The sequence below is a fragment of the Littorina saxatilis genome, linkage group LG12 (genome assembly GCF_037325665.1).
Source record: "Littorina saxatilis isolate snail1 linkage group LG12, US_GU_Lsax_2.0, whole genome shotgun sequence".
In the NCBI taxonomy this organism is placed as follows: Eukaryota; Metazoa; Mollusca; class Gastropoda; order Littorinimorpha; family Littorinidae; genus Littorina; species Littorina saxatilis.
This window is the reverse complement of record NC_090256.1, coordinates 70,618,829-70,644,059: the sequence shown is the minus strand read 5'-3', so window position 1 is coordinate 70,644,059 and position 25,231 is coordinate 70,618,829. Positions and strand designations below refer to the sequence as shown.

Genomic DNA, 25,231 nt, shown 5'->3' with positions numbered 1-25,231 from the left:
TATCCCAGCAATGGGACAATCAAGTAATGTAAATGTAAAAAAAAAACAAGTCGCGTAAGGCGAAAATACAATATTTAGTCAAGTAGCTGTCGAACTCACAGAATGAAACTGAACGCAATGCCATTTTTCAGCAAGACCGTATACTCGTAGCATCGTCAGTCCACCGCTCATGGCAAAGGCAGTGAAATTGACAAGAAGAGCGGGGTAGTAGTTGCGCTAAGAAGGATAGCACGCTTTTCTGTACCTCTCTTTGTTTTAACTTTCTGAGCGTGTTTTTAATCCAAACATATCATATCTATATGTTTTTGGAATCAGGAACCGACAAGGAATAAGATGAAAGTGTTTTTAAATTGATTTCGACAATTTAATTTTGATAATAATTTTTATATATTTAATTTTCAGAGCTTGTTTTTAATCCGAATATAACATATTTATATGTTTTTGGAATCAGCAAATGATGGAGAATAAGATAAACGTAAATTTGGATCGTTTTATAAATTTTTATTTTTTTTTACAATTTTCAGATTTTTAATGACCAAAGTCATTAATTAATTTTTAAGCCACCAAGCTGAAATGCAATACCGAAGTCCGGGCTTCGTCGAAGATTACTTGACCAAAATTTCAACCAATTTGGTTGAAAAATGAGGGCGTGACAGTGCCGCCTCAACTTTCACGAAAAGCCGGATATGACGTCATCAAAGACATTTATCAAAAAAATGAAAAAAACGTTCGGGGATTTCATACCCAGGAACTCTCATGTCAAATTTCATAAAGATCGGTCCAGTAGTTTAGTCTGAATCGCTCTACACACACACACACACACACACAGACACACAGACACACACACGCACATACACCACGACCCTCGTTTCGATTCCCCCTCGATGTTAAAATATTTAGTCAAAACTTGACTAAATATAATGAAAAAATGACCTTTAACTTTTTTTTAAAGTCAGACATGAGATTTTTACATTAATTTATAATTTCCCCTCAATCTCAAAGCCCCACTGAAGGGTGTTTAGTTTTGTTAGTGAATATCAGCACTCTAATTAAAACCACTTTGCTCACTGAACGTAATTTTAGTAAAATTTGAGATTTCAGAATCCTACATCTGAAACCGAAAATATTTTGTTGATTTTTATAAGAAATTTTTGATGCCAGCTTTCACAGATCAAAGCAGCAAGATTGTTAGCATGCACTTTCCATGCTGAAAGCCTACAAGTGTTTCTCACTGTTGTCTTTTCCCGTAAAGAAGCAGTGCCATTTGTCTGCTTTTGTTCGGCCTCAAGACACAAACTTATCAGCAATTTTCAGTTTTTATTTTATGAAAAGGTAAAGAGAAGCATGGGGGGTGCTACAATCATAAATGAGAAAGACCGTGTAGATGATACTGTCCTTGGTCGAAAACTGCGCCAAGCATACAACATACTCAGACCTGTTGACCAGTACGATTTGGGCGTATTTTGTACGCCAAATTATTATCGGTACGCAAATACGCGACACACGCACAAAATACGCCTAAGATAAAGTCTAGAATATGTTTTCCGGTGTTGGTGTGCTGATTATGGAATGGTACAACTGATACCGGTTTCGGTCGAAGGGAGATAACCATGACAGCGAGTCTTCAGCTGTGGAAACCTTGTTCAGTTGTTGGCACGTGCGATCGTCTGGACAATCGTGGCAAAATGAAGCGGAAAAATGTGCCCGTTTCGGATGACTGTACCAAGTCTAAACAGCAGAAGCAGCAGATTTTCTGGGAGAAATATAAGAAAGAGCCAGGAATTGTGGAGTCTACTATGGGAAAAAGTCATGCACACTGCAAGTATTGTAAATCAGATTTCTCCGTTGCCCATGCTGGGAAATATGACATCAAACGACACTGCAGTTCCAAAACTCACCTGGACAAGATTGCTGCAAAGAAATCCACTGAAAGCTGCCAAGGAATTATGAAGTTCATTCCCGCAAAGCAAATCCTGCCAGAAGAAAAGGCTTTAGTCCGCGCTGAAGCAATGTCAACCGCAGATGTTATTTCACGAACTTCATCTTTTCATTATCAATCTGTTTGGAAGACACTGGTTATAATGCTATAAACTGACAGGTAAATAAAATTGTTTTATCCCTGTTGTATTGGAAGGAGTTAAATTATGAAGGTGTTCACAAGACATGCTATTCTTACACAAACACGATTGCACCCACGCGTACATTTTCCCTAGCCCATATGGCTTTGCTTGCAAAGTACACCAACTTTTTGAAAAATACACTCAACTTTTTTGGAAAGTACTCTTGCCTCAGGTTTAGGGTAAACAGGTCTGCATACTTGTGTTAATGCTCTTTCTTGTGTCTTTCAGAGAACTTCACCGAGGTGGTGTGGAGAAACCGGAGGTGAACCCCAATGGAATGAAGCGGAAGTTGAAAAAAAATGAATACATCGCCTCAAGGTCCAAAGCAGGAAAAACACCTGATGACATGGTACCTGTTTATATTGTAAACATGTTGCCATTATTGATAGCATCAACTTTGCACATTTGTCAATGTGTGTGTGCGTGCAAACTGATGTTCATCGGGCATGGGAGTTGTCCGCCGAAAGGCAAATTTCCGCCGAACTGGTTTTTTTGTTCCGCCGAAAAAGCAAAAGTGTCCGCCGAAAAAATAAATGGGGGAGGCAAAAATGGTTCTAAAACTGAATTTAATGGCAAACTTGGAGCTCAGGTGACACCAAATTGCACCATTTGGGTTCTTTGGAGAAAAAAAATCCGGGGGGGGGGGAGGTGGGGGGGTGCATGCCCCTGGACCCCAATTAATACGGCTAGGCGCTTCGACTTACAAATTTCAGGCTTTTTACATTTAGTCAAGTTTTGACTAAATGTTTTAACGTAGAGGGAAAATCGAGACGAGGGTCGTGGTGTGTGTGTGTGTGTGTGTGTGTGTAGAGCGATTCAGAGTGATTCAGAGTAAACTACTGGACCAATCTTTATGAAATTTTTCATGAGAGTTCCTGGGTATGATATCCCCAGACGTTTTTTTCATTTTTTTGATAAATGTCTTTGATGAAGTCATATCCGGCATTTTGTAAAAGTTGAGGCGGCACTGTCACACCCTCATTTTTCAATAAAATTGATTGAAATTTTGGCCAAGCAATCTTCAACGAAGCCCGGAATTTGGTATTGCATTTAAGCTTGGAGGCTTAATAATTAATACATGACTTTGGTCATCAAAAATCTTAACATTCTAATTAAAATTATTTTTTTATAAAACGATCCAAAATTACGTTTATCTTATTCTTCATCATGTTCTGATTCAAAAACATATAAATATGTTATATTCGGATTTAAAACAAGCTCTGAAAATTAGAAATATAAAAAAATATTAAAATTAACTTGCCGAAATCGATTTAAAAACAATTTCATCTTATTCCTTGTCCGTTCCTGATTCCAAAAACATATGATCTGTTTGGATTAGAAACACGTTCAGAAAGTTAAAAAGAATAGAGATACAGTAAAACCTGTCTCTAACGGACACCCTTGGGGAATGGTAATAGTGTCCCTATTAGACAGGTGTCCCTTCTTCACAGGTGGAGGGGCCGGGGCAATATTTTACAAAGAGCACGTAAAATGAACAAGACACTTTTTGTCAGTCCTGTAGTATGTATTTATTGGATTGAACATGAGACTCACTGAAAATGTGAGTAAACAAATGATACATGTAGCAAACAACAACAACAACAACATCCCCCCCCCCCCCCCCCCACCTACCCCGTTCCCTACACACACTGTGCATTCAAACTTACGCAAGTCGGACGTCACAAAGCTAAAAATAGCTGACTCTTCATCAGTCATTCAACGGGAAATTCCGCAGTGTGTCTCGACCAAATTGGGTCAGCTCTTGTTTCATTCAGTTTTTCTAGTCTCAGCATAAATGCATGGAACAGAAATTTAGCTGTGTTAACTATTGTTTCCTTCGAACGATTGCTTACAAAGAGAGAGAGATCGAGAGAGAGATTAGTAGGAGGGGGGAAGGGGGGAGTGGTAAATGATAAATGGTTGCATTTTCTTACCTGTATAAGTGGTCCACTGACAGGCAGATTCTTCGATCTTGCAGTACAAAACCACTCCCATACCACGTTGTTCAGGTCTTCATATTGCGTTTTCCGACGTTTCACAGTTTTTTGGTCGATTCGCGCACCTGACTCCCACTCCTTCATCACGTCTTTTTTTTCGATTTGATCCTCGCGATCTGTGTTTTACCACATCCCATCTCCTTCGCCACATCTCGGCATGATTGGCCGCTATCTAGTTTTTTCAAGGCAGCGACACGCTGCTCTAAAGTCAACGCTTTTCTTTTTCCTGCTGGAGATTCCATTTTCAAACACAGTACTGTTGCTTTTGGTTGTGACTGTATCCACAATGCGGAAAAGCGAAAGTGAGCGAAAGTGAGCGAAGCGAAAGTGAGTGAGCGAAAGTGGGTCTCCATCTAAACAAGCCACTGATTGGTCAGAAAAGGGACAGGACAACCAATCAACAACAATTTGTGCTACGGCTACGGCTGCCGAGCACTGTCTGCATAACATTAACAGTCGAGTTTTCGAAGTTGCGTTTTTATGTACGTTGTGTCCGTTTGTGACAGTGTTTACACTTCCTACGGTCCGAAAAATCGTGTCCGCGTCCGTAAGTGGCAGGTGTCCGCCCGTTAAAGGTTAGTTATTGTTGAAATCGTGTTCGTGCCATGATAAACTGTCCGTATGTAGCAGGTGGCCGTTACAACAAGGGTCCGCTAGACTCAGGTTTTACTGTATAGAAAAGCGTGCTATCCTCCTCAAAGCAACCGCTACCGCGCTTTTCTGGATTGTTAATTTCACTGCCTTTGCCACGAGCGGTGGACAGATGATGCTACGAGTGTACGGTCTTGCGGAAAAAATGCAATGCGTTCAGTTTTATTCTGTGAGTTCGATTGAGCTTGACTAAATGTTGTATTTTCGCCTTACGCGACTTGTTTTACTTTTTACATTTAGTCAAGTTTTGACTAAATGTTTTAACATAGAGGGGGGAATCGAGACGAGGGTCGTGGTGTATGTGTGTGTGTGTGTGTGTGTGTGTGTGTGTGTGTGTGTGTGTAGAGCGATTCAGACTAAACTACTGGGCCGATCTTTATGAAATTTGACATGAGAGTTCCTGGGTATGATATCCCCGGACGTTTTTTTCTTTTTTTCGATAAATACCTTTGATGACGTCATATCCGGCTTTTTGTAAAAGTTGAGGCGGCACTGTCACACCCTCATTTTTCAATTAAATTGATTGAAATTTTGGCAAATCAATCTTTGACGAAGGCCGGGGTTTGGTATTGCATTTCAGCTTGGTGGCTTAAAAACTAATGAGTGAGTTTGGTCATTAAAAATCGGAAACTTGTAATTAAAATTATTTTTTTATTAAACGATCCAAAAACAATTTCATCTTATTCTTCGTCATTTTCTGATTCCAAAAACATATACATATGTTATATTTGGATTAAAAACAATCTCTGAAAATTAAAAATATAAAAATTATGATCAAAATTAAATTTCCGAAATCGATTCAAAAACTATTTCATCTTATTCCTTGTCGGTTCCTGATTCCAAAAACATATAGATATGATATGTTTGGATTAAAAACACGCTCAGAAACTTAAAACGAAGAGAGGTACAGTAAAGCGTGCTATGAAGCACAGCGCAACCGCTGCCGCGCCAAACAGGCTCGTCACTTTCACTGCCTTTTGCACTAGCGGCGGACTACGTTCAGTTTCATTCTGTGAGTTCCACAGCTTGACTAAATGTAGTAATTTCGCCTTACGCGACTTGTTTTACTTTTTTCAATTCCCATGCCTGGTTCATGCTTGTGTGCATATACTCTCTATTGTTTGCCTTGAATGTCTTGGTGTTTTGTTTTTAAGACAATTTCTTGCACTGTTCTGTGCATCAGAGTTTTTATTTTTGATATCAGAGTGTAGCCTGTGTATAACTTTAGTGTAACTCATGTGTTGCTTTTCAGGGAGAAGAAAGCTTTGCAGGAGCTCTGCTTGGGGAGACATTTTATGAAGGCGACAATCCCATGGAAAACAACGACGAAGTTGACACCGGCAAACAGGACACAGACCCCAGCTCTGATGACAGTGAGGAGTTTAGTGATAGCAGTGACAATGAGGGAGAACAGAACGTAAGCACCGAATGATTAAATCCTGCTCAGACTGTCCTTTAATGGCGGTCTTGGCAATAAGCTTTTCTTTGTGAAAGTAGTCATGACTACTCTGGGTTGCACAACAGCAAGATGTGAACACTGAATCCTCTTTTTAGATTTCTTGTAATTTTGTGTCCGAGCTTTCATTACACGTTTTGTAGTCAGACATGTACTGAAATGTTTTTAGCTCCATGCATTTTGTAACTTGTCTGAAAAATATCTGTGTATTAATTGTCAGTTTAATTATAGACAAAACAAAACATTTGAAAGGTTACGTCAACAAAATGGTCTTCCTGAGTGGACAGGCATGCATACAAATAACAATGAGACGGTCAAAGACGCTTAATTAGTTCTGGAGGCATTGTTTTCTCATCATCAAGATAGCGCAAGACCATTAATTAGAAGTATGTTAATTATTATCTATGCATCTTATGTGTCATTCTCTCCTTTTCAGCCTGGCAAGTGGAAAGTGATTTCATCGATTCAGCACATGACTCTGCCCAAAACATTGGCTTTCACCTACCTTGCTTGTATTTTTGCTTCCAACTGGATCACAGTCTCCGATATTTTGAGGTACATTTTCATGTGCACTGATTGTGTGTGTGTGTGTGTGTGTGTGTGTGTGTGTGTGTGTGTGTGTGTGTGTGTGTGTGTGTGTGAAGGGGGGGGGGATGTTGCCTCTTGCACACATACATGTACAGTGGAGTCCAGCTATAACGAACCTGGGTATAACGAAATCCCGCTTTTAACGAACTGCCATTGATTTCCCGGCAGACAGCCTTCTATTTCTTACTTGTTACTTTCCGGCTACAACGAACCTTTTGAACTCATTTGCATAACGAACCCCTCTTATAACAAACACGTTTTCATCGCCCCCGAGCCGTTTTGTCTCTAAAAGTCACAAGGCTACAACGAACTGATGTCAATAATTGTCTCCAAAGACAAAAATACACAAACACAAGTGCACATCGCGTGATGAGCGAACTCTGAACAAACAGCGGGAGGTGCACGGAACAGCCACCGCCGCTGTGTTTTCACTATTCCAATCAGCTGCTAAGCTATGACTGTGCTCTAAAAAGTCACAAGGCTACAACATAGACACTGACCTTCTTCCCAGGGGTCATTGACCCAGTTTTAGCTATGAGAGGTGGTTCCCCTTTCATATGAGAGAGGAAACACTTCCTGCACCCGGGTCAGTGACCGAGTTTAACCTATGGGGAGTTTAACCTATGGGGCGGTCTCTTTGATGTCTTGAGAGGAAACTTGGCCAGGGTAGTACATGCACCAGAACTGGTGGACACCATGAAATCGGAGATTGATCAGAATGTACATGTACATGCTTTTACACGACTTTTTAAATTTTACTTCTAAAATTGTGACAGTAAAGTGAACATTTGAACTATGCCTCTATGGATTATATTATGAAGCTGTTGAAAACATGCAGAGATTGTACTCTCCAAAGAAAGATCGATGGGACGATCATTTGAAGGTGAGTGGGAAAACTTGTCTTAAAGCCATTTAGGGTTGAAAACTCTACAGCGAATTACTGATATAACGAACTAAAATGTATCTCCCTTGAGATTCGTTGTACCCGGACTCCACTGTAGTCATCGTTTTGTGAATTACAGAGAAGGAAGAAGGTATGCATGTGTTTCAAGAAACAATTATTCTGACAGTCTCACATTTACTCATTTCTGGTATTGTTCTACTTTCCTCCAAGCTCTTGGGTTTACAGTGATTTCAGTCTTTAGTTTTAACATGCAGCTTGTCTGCAATCTTTGTTATGCCTAAGAGCATGTAAGGTTTTTTTGTAACTATTTAATATGTCTGCCTTGCGCAGAATCTGAAACTTCTGTCACCCCCTGCGTGTTAGGGGGAAGAATTTACCTGATGCTCCCCAGCATGTCGTAAGAGGCGACTAACGGATTCTGTTTCTCCTTTTACCCTTGTTAAGTGTTTCTTGTATAGAATATAGTCAATGTTTGTAAAGATTTTAGTCATAAATGTAAGAAATATTAAGTCCTTTGTACTGGAAACTTGCATTCTCCCAGTAAGGTAATATACTGTACTACGTTGCAAGCCCCTAGAGCAATTTTTTGATTAGTGCTTTTGTGAACAATTAACAAGTGGCTCTATCCCATCTCCCCGCCACCCACCCCCCCCCCCCCCCCCCGTTTCCCCGTCGCGATATAACCCTCGTGGTTGAAAACGACGTTAAACACCAAATAAAGAAAGAAAGAAAGAGACTCCTGTTCTTTGAAGTGTTTGAACTTTTGAAATACATGTATTGTTTGTTTATGCTTTTTTCTCAGATGGGTGTATGATGGAACGGTGCCGTATTTAGAGACTACTCACCTACTCCAGCCAGACATGAAGCTTTCAGCATATGATCAACATTTGTTTAAACCTGTAAGTTCAGGTTGTTTGTGTGTGTGAGAGAGAGAGAGAGAGAGAGAGAGAGAGAGAGAGAGAGAGAGAGAGAGAGAGAGAGAGAGAGAGAGAGAGAGAGAGAGAGAGAGAGAGAGAGAGAGAGAGAGAGAGAGAGAGAGAGAGAGAGAGAGAGAGAGAGAGAGAGAGAGAGAGAGAGAGAGATCAGAACTCAGAACTCAGAACTCAATTACATAAGGATAAAGGTTTTAGGCTTAGCCTAATCTTCCAACCTGTCCTTGGAACATATACAGAGAATTATTGTAAACGAAAGCAAAGACTGCGCACATACACACACACATACATACACACACACACCCACGTATACACACACACGCACACACAAACTCACACACACACACACATGCACACATACACACACACATGCTCGCTTGCATGAAATAGATATCATTACTGTGAATGTGTGCAATACATTTCAGACTCACATGACTGCGGCCATGCTTCGCTATGAAGCCGGCAGGCTGCTACAGTTTCTGGGCTTTGAGACGATACCGGACATTCCTGTCAAGTATATCTGCATAGCAACCACCCTGTCGCTAGACCTGCCAGGTAAGATTCTGTTTCAAGTGTTCTTGTAGCATCCACCTTGTTCCCGTAATTGCCAGCTTCGGTTAGCCATGGATCCTGCAGCTTTCGGCCATGGACGTTTAACAGGGGTCACTCCCCTCGAGCTACTGTCTGCCAGGGCTGTTGAGCTTACCCACCGATTAGAAGACATTGGCCCCTAACTTCATTCAGTGCACCAGCAGAATCAGTATACCAGGGTGTGGCCACTGTTATCCCTAACACTAAACACTTTCTTGGAACCAGAAGTGAGAGTTGAGTGTAATGTTAGGATGGGAGTAACAATAGTTTCAGTTCCTGTATATAATGACATTTTGTGCAACTTTTTGCATGTTTTTGCTGACTGAGAAACAAAAGGAAGGAAGGGCTCTAAACACATGGCCATGTGTAATAGAGTCAGTGAGAAGGGCTCTAAACACATGGCCATGTGTAATAGAGTCAGGGAGAAGGGCTCTAAACACATGGCTATGTGTAATAGAGTCAGTGAGAAGGGCTCTAAACACAGGGCCATGTGTAATAGAGTCAGTGAGAAGGGCTCTAAACACAGGGCCATGTGTAATAGAGTCAGTGAGAAGGGCTCTAAACACAGGGCCATGTGTAATAGGGTCAGTGAGAAGGGCTCTAAACACAGGGCCATGTGTAATAGAGTCAGTGAGAAGGGCTCTAAACACAGGGCCATGTGTAATAGAGTCAGTGAGAAGGGCTCTAAACACAGGGCCATGTGTAATAGAGTCAGTAAGAAGGGCTCTAAACACATGGCCATGTGTAATAGAGTCAGTGAGAAGGGCTCTAAACACAGGGCCATGTGTAATAGAGTCAGTGAGAAGGGCTCTAAACACAGGGCCATGTGTAATAGAGTCAGTGAGAAAGGCTCTAAACACAGGGCCATGTGTAATAGAGTCAGTGAGAAGGGCTCTAAACACAGGGCCATGTGTAATAGTCAGTGAGAAGGGCTCTAAACACAGGGCCATGTGTAATAGAGTCAGTGAGAAGGGCTCTAAACACATGGCCATGTGTAATAGAGTCAGTGAGAAGGGCTCTAAACACAGGGCCATGTGTAATAGTCAGTGAGAAGGGCTCTAAACACAGGGCCATGTGTAATAGAGTCAGTGAGAAGGGCTCTAAACACAGGGCCATGTGTAATAGAGTGAGTGAGAAGGGCTCTAAACACAGGGCCATGTGTAATAGAGTCAGTGAGAAGGGCTCTAAACACAGGGCCATGTGTAATAGAGTCAGTAAGAAGGGCTCTAAACACATGGCCATGTGTAATAGAGTCAGCGAGAAGGCCTCTAAACACATGGCCATGTGTAATAGTCAGTGAGAAGGGCTCTAAACACAGGGCCATGTGTAATAGAGTCAGTGAGAAGGGCTCTAAACACAGGGCCATGTGTAATAGGGTCAGTGAGAAGGGCTCTAAACACAGGGCCATGTGTAATAGAGTCAGTGAGAAGGGCTCTAAACACAGGGCCATGTGTAATAGAGTCAGTGAGAAGGGCTCTAAACACAGGGCCATGTGTAATAGAGTCAGTGAGAAGGGCTCTAAACACAGGGCCATGTGTAATAGAGTCAGTGAGAAGGGCTCTAAACACAGGGCCATGTGTAATAGAGTCAGTGAGAAGGGCTCTAAACACATGGCCATGTGTAATAGAGTCAGTGAGAAGGGCTCTAAACACAGGGCCATGTGTAATAGAGTCAGTGAGAAGGGCTCTAAACACAGGGCCATGTGTAATAGAGTCAGTGAGAAGGGCTCTAAACACAGGGCCATGTGTAATAGAGTGAGTGAGAAGGGCTCTAAACACAGGGCCATGTGTAGTAGAGTCAGTGAGAAGGGCTCTAAACACAGGGCCATGTGTAATCGTCAGTGAGAAGGGCTCTAAACACATGTGCCATGTGTAATAGAGTCAGTGAGAAGGGCTCTAAACACATGTGCCATGTGTAATAGAGTCAGTGAGAAGGGCTCTAAACACAGGGCCATGTGTAATAGTCAGTGAGAAGGGCTCTAAACACAGGGCCATGTGTAATAGTCAGTGAGAAGGGCTCTAAACACAGGGCCATGTGTAATAGAGTCAGTGAGAAGGGCTCTAAACACAGGGCCATGTGTAATAGTCAGTGAGAAGGGCTCTAAACACAGGGCCATGTGTAATAGTCAGTGAGAAGGGCTTTAAACACAGGGCCATGTGTAATAGAGTCAGTGAGAAGGGCTCTAAACACAGGGCCATGTGTAATAGAGTCAGTTAGAAGGGCTCTAAACACAGGGCCATGTGTAATAGTCAGTGAGAAGGGCTCTAAACACAGGGCCATGTGTAATAGAGTCAGTGAGAAGGGCTGTAAACACAGGGCCATGTGTAATAGAGTGAGTGAGAAGGGCTCTAAACACATGGCCATGTGTAATAGAGTCAGTGAGAAGGGCTCTAAACACATGGCCATGTGTAATAGAGTCAGTGAGAAGGGCTCTAAACACAGGGCCATGTGTAATAGAGTCAGTTAGAAGGGCTCTAAACACAGGGCCATGTGTAATAGAGTCAGTTAGAAGGGCTCTAAACACAGGGCCATGTGTAATAGAGTCAGTTAGAAGGGATCTAAACACAGGGCCATGTGTAATAGAGTCAGTGAGAAGGGCTGTAAACACAGGGCCATGTGTAATAGAGTGAGTGAGAAGGGCTCTAAACACATGGCCATGTGTAATAGTCAGTGAGAAGGGCTCTAAACACGTGGCCATGTGTAATAGAGTCAGTGAGAAGGGCTCTAAACACAGGGCCATGTGTAATAGAGTCAGTGAGAAGGGCACAGGGCCATGTGTAATAGAGTCAGTGAGAAGGGCTCTAAACACAGGGCCATGTGTAATAGTCAGTGAGAAGGGCTCTAAACACATGTGCCATGTATAATAGAGTAAGTGAGAAGGGCTCTAAACACAGGGCCATGTGTAATAGAGTCAGTGAGAAGGGCTCTAAACACAGGGCCATGTGTAATAGAGTCAGTGAGAAGGGCTCTAAACACAGGGCCATGTGTAATAGAGTCAGTGAGAAGGGCTCTAAACACAGGGCCATGTGTAATAGTCAGTGAGAAGGGCTCTAAACACATGTGCCATGTATAATAGAGTAAGTGAGAAGGGCTCTAAACACAGGGCCATGTGTAATAGAGTCAGTGAGAAGGGCTCTAAACACAGGGCCATGTGTAATAGAGTCAGTGAGAAGGGCTCTAAACACAGGGCCATGTGTAATAGAGTCAGTGAGAAGGGCTCTAAACACATGTGCCATGTGTAATAGAGTCAGTGAGAAGGGCTCTAAACACAGGGCCATGTGTAATAGAGTCTCCATGTGTAATAGAGTCAGCGAGAAGGCCTCTAAACACAGGGCCATGTTTAATAGTCAGTGAGAAGGGCTCTAAACACAGGGCCATGTGTAATAGAGTCAGTGAGAAGGGCTCTAAACACATGTGCCATGTGTAATAGAGTGACTGAGAAGGGCTCTAAACACAGGGCCATGTGGAGTCAGTGAGAAGGGCTCTAAACACAGGGCCATGTATAATAGAGTAAGTGAGAAGGGCTCTAAACACAGGGCCATGTGTAATAGAGTCAGTTAGAAGGGCTCTAAACACAGGGCCATGTGTAATAGAGTCAGTTAGAAGGGCTCTAAACACAGGGCCATGTGTAATAGAGTCAGTTAGAAGGGCTCTAAACACAGGGCCATGTGTAATAGTCAGTGAGAAGGGCTGTAAACACATGGCCATGTGTAATAGAGTCAGTGAGAAGGGCTCTAAACACAGGGCCATGTGTAATAGAGTCAGTGAGAAGGGCTCTAAACACAGGGCCATGTGTAATAGAGTCAGTTAGAAGGGCTCTAAACACAGGGCCATGTGTAATAGAGTCAGTTAGAAGGGCTCTAAACACAGGGCCATGTGTAATAGAGTCAGTTAGAAGGGCTCTAAACACAGGGCCATGTGTAATAGAGTCAGTGAGAAGGGCTCTAAACACATGGCCATGTGTAATAGAGTCAGTGAGAAGGGCTCTAAACACAGGGCCATGTGTAATAGAGTCAGTTAGAAGGGCTCTAAACACAGGGCCATGTGTAATAGAGTCAGTTAGAAGGGCTCTAAACACAGGGCCATGTGTAATAGAGTCAGTTAGAAGGGCTCTAAACACAGGGCCATGTGTAATAGAGTCAGTGAGAAGGGCTGTAAACACAGGGCCATGTGTAATAGAGTGAGTGAGAAGGGCTCTAAACACATGGCCATGTGTAATAGTCAGTGAGAAGGGCTCTAAACACGTGGCCATGTGTAATAGAGTCAGTGAGAAGGGCTCTAAACACAGGGCCATGTGTAATAGAGTCAGTGAGAAGGGCACAGGGCCATGTGTAATAGAGTCAGTGAGAAGGGCTCTAAACACAGGGCCATGTATAATAGAGTAAGTGAGAAGGGCTCTAAACACAGGGCCATGTGTAATAGAGTCAGTGAGAAGGGCTCTAAACACAGGGCCATGTGTAATAGAGTCAATGAGAAGGGCTCTAAACACATGGCCATGTGTAATAGAGTCAGTGAGAAGGGCTCTAAACACAGGGCCATGTGTAATAGTCAGTGAGAAGGGCTCTAAACACAGGGCCATGTGTAATAGAGTGAGTGAGAAGGGCTCTAAACACATGTGCCATGTGTAATAGAGTGAGTGAGAAGGGCTCTAAACACAGGGCCATGTGTAATAGAGTCAGTGAGAAGGGCTCTAAACACAGGGCCATGTGTAATAGAGTGAGTGAGAAGGGCTCTAAACACAGGGCCATGTGTAATAGAGTCAGTAAGAAGGGCTCTAAACACATAGCCATGTGTAATAGAGTCAGCGAGAAGGCCTCTAAACACATGGCCATGTGTAATAGTCAGTGAGAAGGGCTCTAAACACAGGGCCATGTGTAATAGAGTCAGTGAGAAGGGCTCTAAACACAGGGCCATGTTTAATAGTCAGTGAGAAGGGCTCTAAACACAGGGCCATGTGTAATAGTCAGTGAGAAGGGCTCTAAACACAGGGCCATGTGTAATAGAGTCAGTGAGAAGGGCTCTAAACACAGGGCCATGTGTAATAGAGTCAGTGAGAAGGGCTCTAAACACAGGGCCATGTGTAATAGAGTCAGTGAGAAGGGCTCTAAACACAGGGCCATGTGTAATAGAGTCAGTGAGAAGGGCTCTAAACACAGGGCCATGTGTAATAGTCAGTGAGAAGGGCTCTAAACACAGGGCCATGTGTAATAGAGTCAGTGAGAGTTATGTGGAACCAGGCTCCTGACACCTGAGAGAATAACAATAAGCATTGAATTAAACAAGCGACTTGCATGGTCATTTTGTTTGTTTTTGCAGAAGCTGTGGTGCCGAGAGTGGTGCGGCTGTGGCGGCAGTGCCCGGTGGATGTGGGCTACAAGGGCATTGCCAACGTCAACGGCGCCAAGTCTCTGGCCAACGTGGATGCTGTGTGTGCTGCTTATGTCCTCGTCACCCTCAAGCAGATCTTTGGCCTGGACGACAACAGAGAAAGGTTGGTTGTTGTTATTGTAGCCCTTTAAATAGCGATGAGCGGTAACTGACATTTGAACAGAGTTAAAGTAAACCTCTGGTGAGAAATCAGTTTGCCTGTAGTGTCACCTGTTATGTGATGAGTTACTTTAAGGTTATCTCTCCCCCAGCCCCCATCTCTCTCTCCTTCTCTCTCTTTCTCTCTCTCCTTCTCTCTCTTTCTCTCTCTCCTTCTCTCTCTCCTTCTCTCTCTTTCTCTCTCTCTCTCCATTTGTATTAGAAGTAAGGACCGGTTGTAAGAAAAGGCGTCGCCTTAAACCTCTCTCCTTGAAAAATAAAGTTCCATCATCATCATCTCTCTCTCTCTCCTCTCACTCTCACTCTCTCTCTTTCTCTCTCTCTCTCTCTCTCTCTCTCTCTCTTGTGTATATATACTCACTTGGAGTCGGCATCATCGTTATCTGTGCAATGTTTATCTTTGTCAGACTGTTGTCCAAGTACACCAAAGCTTTGCAGGAGAGAATAGCAAAAGGTGAGCAAACAATAACATGCTTCTGGCTTCATGTTACAGTGGTACCTGCCATGAAAGGACACCCTTGGTGCACCAAAGTGTCCCTATATTGCAGGTGGCCTTTCACGACAGGTATTATTTGATCAAGATAATATCAATCAATCAATCAATATGAGGCTTATATCGCGCGTATTCCGTGGGTACAGTTCTAAGCGCAGGGATTTTTTTTTTTTTTTAAATTTAATTTTAATTTTATGCAATTTATATCGCGCACATATTCAAGGCGCAGGGATTTATTTATGCCGTGTGAGATGGAATTTATTTTTCACAATACATCACGCATTCACATCGGCCAGCAGATCGCAGCCATTTCGGCGCATATCCTACTTTTCACGGCCTATTATTCCAAGTCACACGGGTATTTTGGTGGACATTTTTATCTATGCCTATACAATTTTGCCAGGAAAGACCCTTTTGTCAATCGTGGGATCTTTAACGTGCACACCCCAATGTTTCATTTCATTTCATTTTCATTTTCATTACTTTATTGTCCCATCGCTGGGAAATTCGGGTCGCTTCCTCCCAGTGGAAAGCTAGCAGCAACGGAGTCGCGCTACCCAGGTGTCTGCGTGTTTAGGTGTATTCAGCCACCTGCACTTATGGCAGAATGACCAAGGTCTTTTACGTGCCATTGTGATGACACGGGGGTGGGACATGGCTTCCGTCTCTGGGTCTGCACATAAAGTTGACCTGTGTCCGTCCCGGCCCGAATTCGATCCTGCGACCTTCCGATCACAAGTCCAGTGCTCTACCAACTGAGCTACCGGGCCCCCGTGTAGTGTACACGAAAGGACCTCGGTTTTTCGTCTCATCCGAAAGACTAGCACTTGAACCCACCACCTAGGTTAGGAAAGGGGGGAGAAAATTGCTAACGCCCTGACCCAGGGTCGAACTCGCAACCTGTCGCTTCCGAGCGCAAGTGCGTTACCACTCGGCCACCCAGTCCTAATAGACAAAGGGAAGTTGAAGGTGTCCTTAATTGGGAGGCGTCCTCTCATTAGAGGGACCTCACGTTGCAGGTACCACTGTATTTGCAATTTTTTATATTTCCTTGTGCATTATTCCATCAACCTTTACTGTGCCTATGGTACTTCCTTGTGCATTATTCCATCAATCTTTACTGTGCCTATGGTACTTCCTTGTGCATTATTCCATCAATCTTTACTGTGCCTATGGTACTTCCTTGTGCATTATTCCATCAACCTTTACTGTGCCTAGGGTACTTCCTTGTACATTATTCCATCAACCTTTACTGTGCCTAGGGTACTTCCTTGTGCATTATTCCATCAACCTTTACTGTGCCTAGGGTACTTCCTTGTGCATTGTTCCATCAACCTTTACTGTGCCTAGGGTACTTGTGCATTATTCCATCAACCTTTACTGTGCCTATGGTACTTCCTTGTGCATTATTCCATCAACCTTTACTGTGCCTAGGGTACTTGTGCATTATTCCATCAACCTTTACTGTGCCTATGATACTTGTACATTATTCCATCAACCTTTACTGTGCCTAGGGTACTTCCTTGTGCATTATTCCATCAACCTTTACTGTGCCTAGGGTACTTCCTTGTGCATTGTTCCATCAACCTTTACTGTGCCTAGGGTACTTGTGCATTATTCCATCAACCTTTACTGTGCCTATGGTACTTCCTTGTGCATTATTCCATCAACCTTTACTGTGCCTATGGTACTTCCTTGTGCATTATTCCATCAACCTTTACTGTGCCTAGGGTACTTGTGCATTATTCCATCAACCTTTACTGTGCCTATGGTACTTCCTTGTGCATTATTCCATCAACCTTTACTGTGCCTATGGTACTTCCTTGTGCATTATTCCATCAACCTTTACTGTGCCTATGGTACTTCCTTGTGCATTATTCCATCAACCTTTACTGTGCCTATGGTACTTCCTTGTGCATTATTCCATCAACCTTTACTGTGCCTATGGTGTTTTAGGATTTTTAATGTGAATTTGCCTTCATAATATTTGCTATTTTCTATGATTTTCTGTCCATTAATTTGCATGTCTACCTCAGATCTTAATATTTTTTAAGAGAAAAAACATGATTCAGAAAGAAGTTATACTATTACACTCAAAGGCTATTTAAATCACATTTGCTTTACTGAGAGGATTTATTTTACAACAATAACAAGGTTGAGTTCTATATTCTCAGGTACAAAGTTATTTCCAGAAATAGGAAAACGCAGTTAGTGTAGATGTGCTGTTTTTAACGGTATGATGCTGTCTTTTGCAGACAGGGGGTTGTTTGACTGGTGTGCGTGGCAGACTCACGCCACCTACAAGTTCCTGCCAGCCTGGTGTCTTCAGGGCCGGTCTGTACAGCTTTCTCCTTTCTTTCGTTTGTTGTGTAATGACAATACCGATTGAGTTATGAGTATGTTCTGCATATGCACTATCAAAAGCTTAGAAACTTGGTAAACAGAAGTTGCATTTTAATCCTCTTCAGTTGTATGTGATAATTATTATTGACATTGCCTTGCTGTGTGTTTGCAGGCAGAACAAGCTAGCAGTGAGCAGTGTTGACGAGTAGTGATAATTGTAATGACACTGCCTTGCTGTGTGTTTGCAGGCAGAACAAGCTAGCAGTGAGCAGTGTTGACGAGTAGTGATAATTGTAATGACACTGCCTTGCTGGGTGTTTGCAGGCAGAACAAGCTAGCAGTGAGCAGTGTTGACGAGTAGTGCTAATTGTAATGACACTGCCTTTCTGGGTGTTTGCAGGCAGAACAAGCTAGCAGTGGGCAGTGTTGACGAGTAGTGATAATTGTAATGACACTGCCTTGCTGGGTGTTTGCAGGCAGAACAAGCTAGCAGTGGGCAGTGTTGACGAGTAGTGATAATTGTAATGACACTGCCTTGCTGGGTGTTTGCAGGCAGAACAAGCTAGCAGTGAGCAGTGTTGACGAGTTGTGATAATTGTAATGACACTGCCTTGCTGGTGTTTGCAGGCAGAACAAGCTAGCAGTGGGCAGTGTTGACGAGTAGTGATAATTGTAATGACACTGCCTTTCTGGGTGTTTGCAGGCAGAACAAGCTAGCAATGAGCAGTGTTGATGAGTTGTGATAATTGTAATGACATTGCCTTGCTGGGTGTTTGCAGGCAGAACAAGCTAGCAGTGAGCAGTGTTGACGAGTTGTGATAATTGTAATGACACTGCCTTGCTGGGTGTTTGCAGACAGAACAAGCTAGCAGTGAGCAGTGTTGACGAGTAGTGATAATTGTAATGACACTGCCTTGCTGGGTGTTTGCAGGCAGAACAAGCTAGCAGTGAGCAGTGTTGATGAGTTGTGATAATTGTAATGACACTGCCTTGCTGGGTGTTTGCAGGCAGAACAAGCTAGCAGTGGGCAGTGTTGATGAGTTGTGATAATTGTAATGACATTGCCTTGCTGGGTGTTTGCAGGCAGAACAAGCTAGCAGTGAGCAGTGTTGACGAGTTGTGATAATTGTAATGACACTGCCTTGCTGGGTGTTTGCAGACAGAACAAGCTAGCAGTGAGCAGTGTTGACGAGTTGTGCCGAACGTTTGAAAGCGCAGGATACAAAGAGCAGTCCTTCAGCCACAGCAAACTCTACACCCGACTGAAAACCAAGAAAGGTTAGAGCGGCATTGTCATTATTCTTCAGTATTCTGTATTCTTTTTGAGTTATCGGGCATTAGATTTTTCATCAAACTTGCTTATTTCCAGTATTTTCAAAGCTCCAGGCATCATTCTTGAGGTCCCCAGATTGCACCAGAGTTTGCATCATTTTTTATTTTATTTCTGTGATATCTTCCAGCAAAATTAAGATGTTGGTTGGATGGTTGTAATACAAAGCAAACGTTTTGCCTGGCTGAAACAGTGAATTTACTTCTCCTTCATGATACTGACAATGTGACTTGTGGGGAGTGGCTGAAACAGTGAATTTACTTCTCCTTCATGATACTGAGAATGTGACTTGTGGGGAGTGGCAGAGAAACACTATCTCCCTGATATAGACCACTCAAAGTGACACGTCAGACTAACACAGACTGGGCTTGTACGTTTCAGTGGCAACCTTTCAGCGAGACAACAGAGATATCTTGAAGCGTGCTGCAAACATCCTTGAGGGGCGGTGGCGGAACCGTGATGCCACTGCTGCACGCACCAGAGCGGAGGAACACACTGTAGGAGACTGGAGGGATCCATCCCAGAGTGCACCATCACAGGACTCGACCAGCGAACATTTCAAGAGCAGCATTTTGGAACACGTCCTCAATCCAGAGGAGTTTCTGCACTCTGAACTGAAGGATGGGGATCCGCCCTCTTTGCCAAAACATTCCGAAGACCAGTCTTCATTTGAGTCAGCTCCTGCTTCTTCAAGATTTGGTTCTGGTGCAAAATCTGTACCTCCATCATCCAGACTCTCCTCGACAACCTCCATGTCTCCATCCCCATCTTCCACCCGCCAGACTTCATCCAGTTCTGCTGCAGCCTCCAGAGGGACGTCATCTCAGACAGGTGAGGATGCAACTTCAGCAGGACGTTCTGATCACGCTGAAGACCCTGAAGAGGTCATTTCCCAGCTGCTTGGGATGCTTTCCAAGGCCAGTGATGGGTATGTCGCTTACCCTCGGGTCAGTGCTCACAATTTACGCAACGAAGACTGTGTGAAAGAGTTGCGAGCGAAGCAACACTCGTCCTACAAATGGCTGCTGAAGGTTCTGCATCAGTGGACCTTCTGCCCGGAAACCGACATCGAGCAAATGGTGTGGAACGTTGAGGAAATCATGAGGAAAAAATCCATGCTAGTTTGATTGATAAATGCAATTGAGAAAATCATAAGGAAAAAGTCCATGCTAGTTTGATTGATAAATGCAATTGAGGAAATGCATGAGGAAGAAGTCCATGCTAGTTTGATTGATAAATGCAATTGAGAAAATCATAAGGAAAAAGTCCATGCTAGTTTGATTGATAAATGCAATTGAGGAAATGCATGAGGAAGAAGTCCATGCTAGTTTGATTGATAAATGCAATTGAGGAAATGCATGAGGAAGAACAGTCCATGCTAGTTTGATTGATAAATGCAATTGAGAAAATCATGAGGAAAAAGTCCATGCTAGTTTGATTGATAAATGCAATTGAGAAAATCACAAGGAAAAAGTCCATGCTAGTTTGATTGATAAATGCAATTGAGGAAATCATGAGGAAAAAGTCTATGCTAGTTTGATTAACAAATAACATTGAGAGAATCATAAGGAAAAGTCCATGCTAGTTTGATTGACAAATGGTATTACATAAGTCCGGGTATGACTCACTCGCTTGTAGGCGAACCCGGTCTGCGAATTCCTTACAGGTTTTGCTGTCCACATGGACCATGTTGTGGAAAATTGCTTTCTGCGCTTCTACCGTGCTAGCCTGGCTGAACCGTTTCGCTAAAGCCTCGACCGCCATGTACGTGTTCCGGCAGCGGGTCGAAATGGTCCAGCGCCTCCCCGTCTCTGTAGGTCCTTTCTCTTTGGTGTTGTATCTCGATCTACCGTCTTCCTGCGGGGTCTTTACTCATAAGTCCAGGGGCGGAAGTGGGTTCCTTCCCCTGGACTACAGGAGCAGACGACAGTCACCACAACGTCATCAAACGTGTTTGGAGGGTCTGCGTCGGCTGCATGCTCCCTGCATACTTGGAATGTTGCGTAGATCTTCTCAGCGTCGAACAACTTCAAGACACCTTCAAGCTTTGCGTCATTTAGTTAAGATGAAAGTATGTGCTCCCAAGCACACAATACAAACTCCTACATGCATCTCTGATTGAAGAAGGCAAAATGATTGTGTTTGCATGGGTGCCATCCCATGTTGGAATTAGAGGCAACTCTGCAGCTGATCAAGCAGCTAAAGAAGCCAGAGAAACAATCATCACTGACAAACGCACAAAGCATTCAGATTTCAGAACTCGCACCAACATGTACATAAAGCACCTATGGCAGAGCGAATGGGACGAATGTGAAGAAAATAAACTTCATAAGATCGTCCCCCAGCTGTCGGACAACCTACCCCAATGTCGCCTCAACAGGAAAGAAGAGACAGTTCTCTGTCGCTTACACATTGGGCACAGTCACATTACACATTCTTATCTGCTGAAAGGTGAAGACCCACCATATTGTTTTGGATGCGACGAACCATGGACATTAGAACATGTCCTCACCAAATGTGTAGACGTTGAAGAATTTCGAGACAAACACTACAATGCGGAAACGCTGAAGGTTTTATTCCGGGATGTTCCCCCGGACAAGATTTTTAACTTTTTAAAAGAGATCAAGATTTTTTACAAGATTTGAAGTACCGGAAGTGATAGTGATTAATTTTTAGAAGCTTCTTTTACAGTGATAGATCTGAATGTAAATAGTCTGAAACGTAGAACTTGCCATGTGAAGTGAAAAAGAAAATACAGACAACGCCGCTTAACTCGATTTTCCGGATACATCGAAGTGAACCATTGGTCCTGGCCAGCAGCCTTCTTGTTATCACTAAAATTCCTTCACTTACCTCGACTTTGGATAGCTCGATTTTCTGCTTAACTCGATCTCATGCCCAGGTCCCACCTTATTTTCATCGCATCGGTTAGCTCGATCTCCCACTTTTTTATCTCCATATGACGTCAAACGAGAAGTGACGCACAAATATAAACGTCATAAGATTATGTCACAAACAAAACATGGAAAATGTGACCCTCCACCACGAAATGAGTCGCACGTCACCTCGCGTGGTTCTGCGCTAGGCTTAAGGGTCACCTTAGTCACAGGCTTATAACTCAAACAGTTTTCACTCTTTTTTAAAATGTACAAAAGCAGCATTTCACGTGATCAAATCAAAAGTATATACATGATATTACACTGACTTGATCGTTGATCGTAACAATTTTTGACAGATGCCTGCTAATAAAGTCAGCATACAAGCACATAAACACACACACACACACACACAAACCGTCACACACACAAACACACACACATGCTGCTTGTAAATACGTACATATAAATATATACACCATAGCAAGCAGATTTGCACACATCAAAAAAGCCCCAAGAGCCTGCTGAGAGCTGTCCTGTAGATAGACTACGCTGCTTACCTCGATTTTTCGGATACGTCGAAGTGAACCATTGGTCCCGGCCACCAGCCTTCTTCATATCACTAAAAATCCTTCACTTACCTCGACTTCGGATAGCTCAAAGTCTTCCTTTGAAAAATCGAGCTATCTGACGTGTTGGATAACACGAACTTCGCATACCTCGAACTCTTTGGGGGGGCCCCGACGAGATCGAGTTAAGCGGCGTTGTCTGTAACTGCATCGGTCTCGAATAGCAGCTATTCTGCTGAAGGGACATTAAAACCCAAAAACCAACCAACCAACCAATACGAGCTCCGCAGCAGCTTCTTCAAGCCGGCTGTCGGGCACCGCTGTGGTCAGCTCAATGTCGGACATGGCGGGGTGGGGGCTCTGAAGGTCCAGGATGCTGAAGACCGAGCAGCTTGTTCAGTGTGTTGGCCTTCACTGAAAGATCGCTGTACGTCAGTTATATGCCCACACCTTGTTCAGGTTGCCCGGTCTCCAACAGCATTATAACTACTGAAGAGACGGTAAACAATAATAACTAACTGAGATCAGGTGCAATGTGCTTACCTGCACGCCTGCCTGGTTTTCTTGTGCAGGTCTTGAACCGATCCCAGTCTGCTCTCCTCTGGGTCCCTTTGGCCCCCTTCCAAGCGTGTTTTTTTCTTCCTTTGATCGTTTGGTTCACCCAGGGTTGATGGTGCTTGGTCGAGCAGGCTTTGGTAGGTACATGGTCTTCAAGCAATTTTAAAAGGCTGCTGTGAATTTTGTCCCATGTTTCGTGGACTGATGTTTTGTCCTGGATGACATGCAACAGTGATTATGTTCCCTTCGGGTGACGTTCCTAATTTTGTTCAGTAAAATTGGTTTAATTTAAATATGTGTATTGTTAAACTTGTGGGGTCCTGATTTGGCCTATATGGTCCGCTGGACCCAAAAAGCAACAACTAACTAACTAACTAACCAACTAACTAACTACAGATCTCGTGTGAAGGTTTCTATGTCTCACTTCATTGCCAAAGTGTCGGCCTTGCCCACCAGGTGCAGGGCCGGACCAAATGAGTTGTAAGGGGGGGGTTCCTCCTTTTTTGGGGGGGCAAATCAGCGAAGTGAAAATTTTTGAAAAACGGTTAAAATCTGTGCCATCTGGTGCATTCTGGGCCTTGTTTTGAGGGTTAAGAGCAGCATTGTTTTGGTGCTAAAACCAGTAAAAAAAAAAAACCCACTCAAAGCAAGGTACATGCTTTTTCCAGGGGTGGGGTTCCGGAACCCCTGGAACCCCCCCCTGGGTCCGGCCCTGAGGTGAACGGAGTGGGGGACTGGTTTGTGTCATTTTTGTCTGGTTTGTGTCATTGTTGTCTGTCATCTACCCCCCGCGGGTTAGGGGGAAGAATTTACCCGATGCTCCCCAGCATGTCGTAAGAGGCGACTAACGGATTCTGTTTCTCCTTTTACCCTTGTTAAGTGTTTCTTGTATAGAATATAGTCAATTTTTGTAAAGATTTTAGTCAAGCAGTATGTAAGAAATGTTAAGTCCTTTGTACTGGAAACTTGCATTCTCCCAGTAAGGTCATATATTGTACTACGTTGCAAGCCCCTGGAGCAAATTTTTGATGAGTGCTTTTGTGAACAGAAACAATTGACAAGTGGCTCTATCCCATCTCCACCCTTCCCTCCGTCGCGATATAACCTTCGTGGTTGAAAACGACGTAAAACACCAAATAAAGAAAGAACGAAAGCCACTTTTTAAAGTTAAAAGTAGTGCCAACCGGCAAGATGATTTTCACATATCAATACGCCACACCAAAGTTCCAAATAATTGTGAGTGCTTCTGCAATAATTTTTGATTGAACAAAATATCCTTTTAGCTCAAATATAATTACCAACTCTTATCAAATTTAATGCAAACTTTAAAAAGATAAAAAAGGATGGGATTTCTGCAATCAATTTACAGCTTGATGTACTTACAAAAGAAAGGAGGTTGTAAACTTTTCAACGTGGATCCCCTCAAGCTCACCTGATATTCAAACATATGGTTCAAGGGAAATAATTCACTGTAGCACAAAACACTATTTGTTCAAATGAGTACAGAATAAACATCTGAACAGTGGAAGGGAGACAACAACTGTAGTGCTTTTTCACACAAACCATCATTTACAGTGATATTACTTACTTACTTATGCCTTTGACCCCGTCCGGGGCATAGGCCGCCAACAAGATATCTCTTGTTGACGTTTCTGTAACGGGTATTTTTTTCCATGGATGGGTTGTTAGCCCTTCGCACAACCCCCAACCTGGAGGGCCAGGGTGTATACTTAGTCTGGCCCCATTCACCTCAGACCTGTCCGGCGTGGTTACACCTGCCAGGAGCACTATGAAGGCTCCGGCCGGCATAGCTCTTTGGATCAGCCACGGCAAGGCATATACACCAGTAGCAGTTCCAGTGATATACCTGCATGACTGTAAATAGTTTTAAGCATGGAGCTTTCCATGTCAACTGAATCTGTCTCGAATAGCATTCTCTGCTGAAGCGACGATAAACAATAACCATTTTATCTCCCACACATACTTCCTTTCAGTCTGGCCTTTATTTTAAGATTTGAATTTTAAAATTCCTTGACATGTAGGGTTTCGAATTAGCTTTTATGTTCCCTTCGGGTGACGTTCCTAGTTTTGTTTAGTAAAATTGATTTAATTTAAATATGTGTAATGTTAAACTTGTGGGGTCCTGATTTGGCCTATATGGTCCGCTGGACCCAAAAAACAGACCGGCACGGTGGCCTAGTGGTAAGGCGTCCGCCTCGTGATCGGGAGGTCGTGGGTTCGAACCCCGGCCGGGTCATACCTAAGACTTTAAAATT

The 25,231-nt window shown here is 43.3% G+C and overlaps 1 protein-coding gene across 1 annotated transcript in view; it reads left to right on the top strand.

The window, feature by feature from the left end:
* Positions 1 to 22,198, top strand: part of LOC138982687 (TATA box-binding protein-associated factor RNA polymerase I subunit B-like) — a 28,244-nt gene extending 6,046 nt beyond the window's left edge. Inside the window, exons 5-14 of the mRNA XM_070356014.1 lie at positions 2,349 to 2,469; positions 6,021 to 6,185; positions 6,661 to 6,779; positions 8,519 to 8,615; positions 9,074 to 9,203; positions 14,556 to 14,730; positions 15,194 to 15,240; positions 17,535 to 17,613; positions 18,782 to 18,900; positions 19,334 to 22,198. Of these exons, the coding sequence (XP_070212115.1) occupies positions 2,349 to 2,469; positions 6,021 to 6,185; positions 6,661 to 6,779; positions 8,519 to 8,615; positions 9,074 to 9,203; positions 14,556 to 14,730; positions 15,194 to 15,240; positions 17,535 to 17,613; positions 18,782 to 18,900; positions 19,334 to 20,079 (1,798 nt within the window). The 3' untranslated portion in view covers positions 20,080 to 22,198. The remainder of the gene's footprint in view (positions 1 to 2,348; positions 2,470 to 6,020; positions 6,186 to 6,660; positions 6,780 to 8,518; positions 8,616 to 9,073; positions 9,204 to 14,555; positions 14,731 to 15,193; positions 15,241 to 17,534; positions 17,614 to 18,781; positions 18,901 to 19,333) is intronic.
* Positions 22,199 to 25,231: the final 3,033 nt, after the last annotated feature.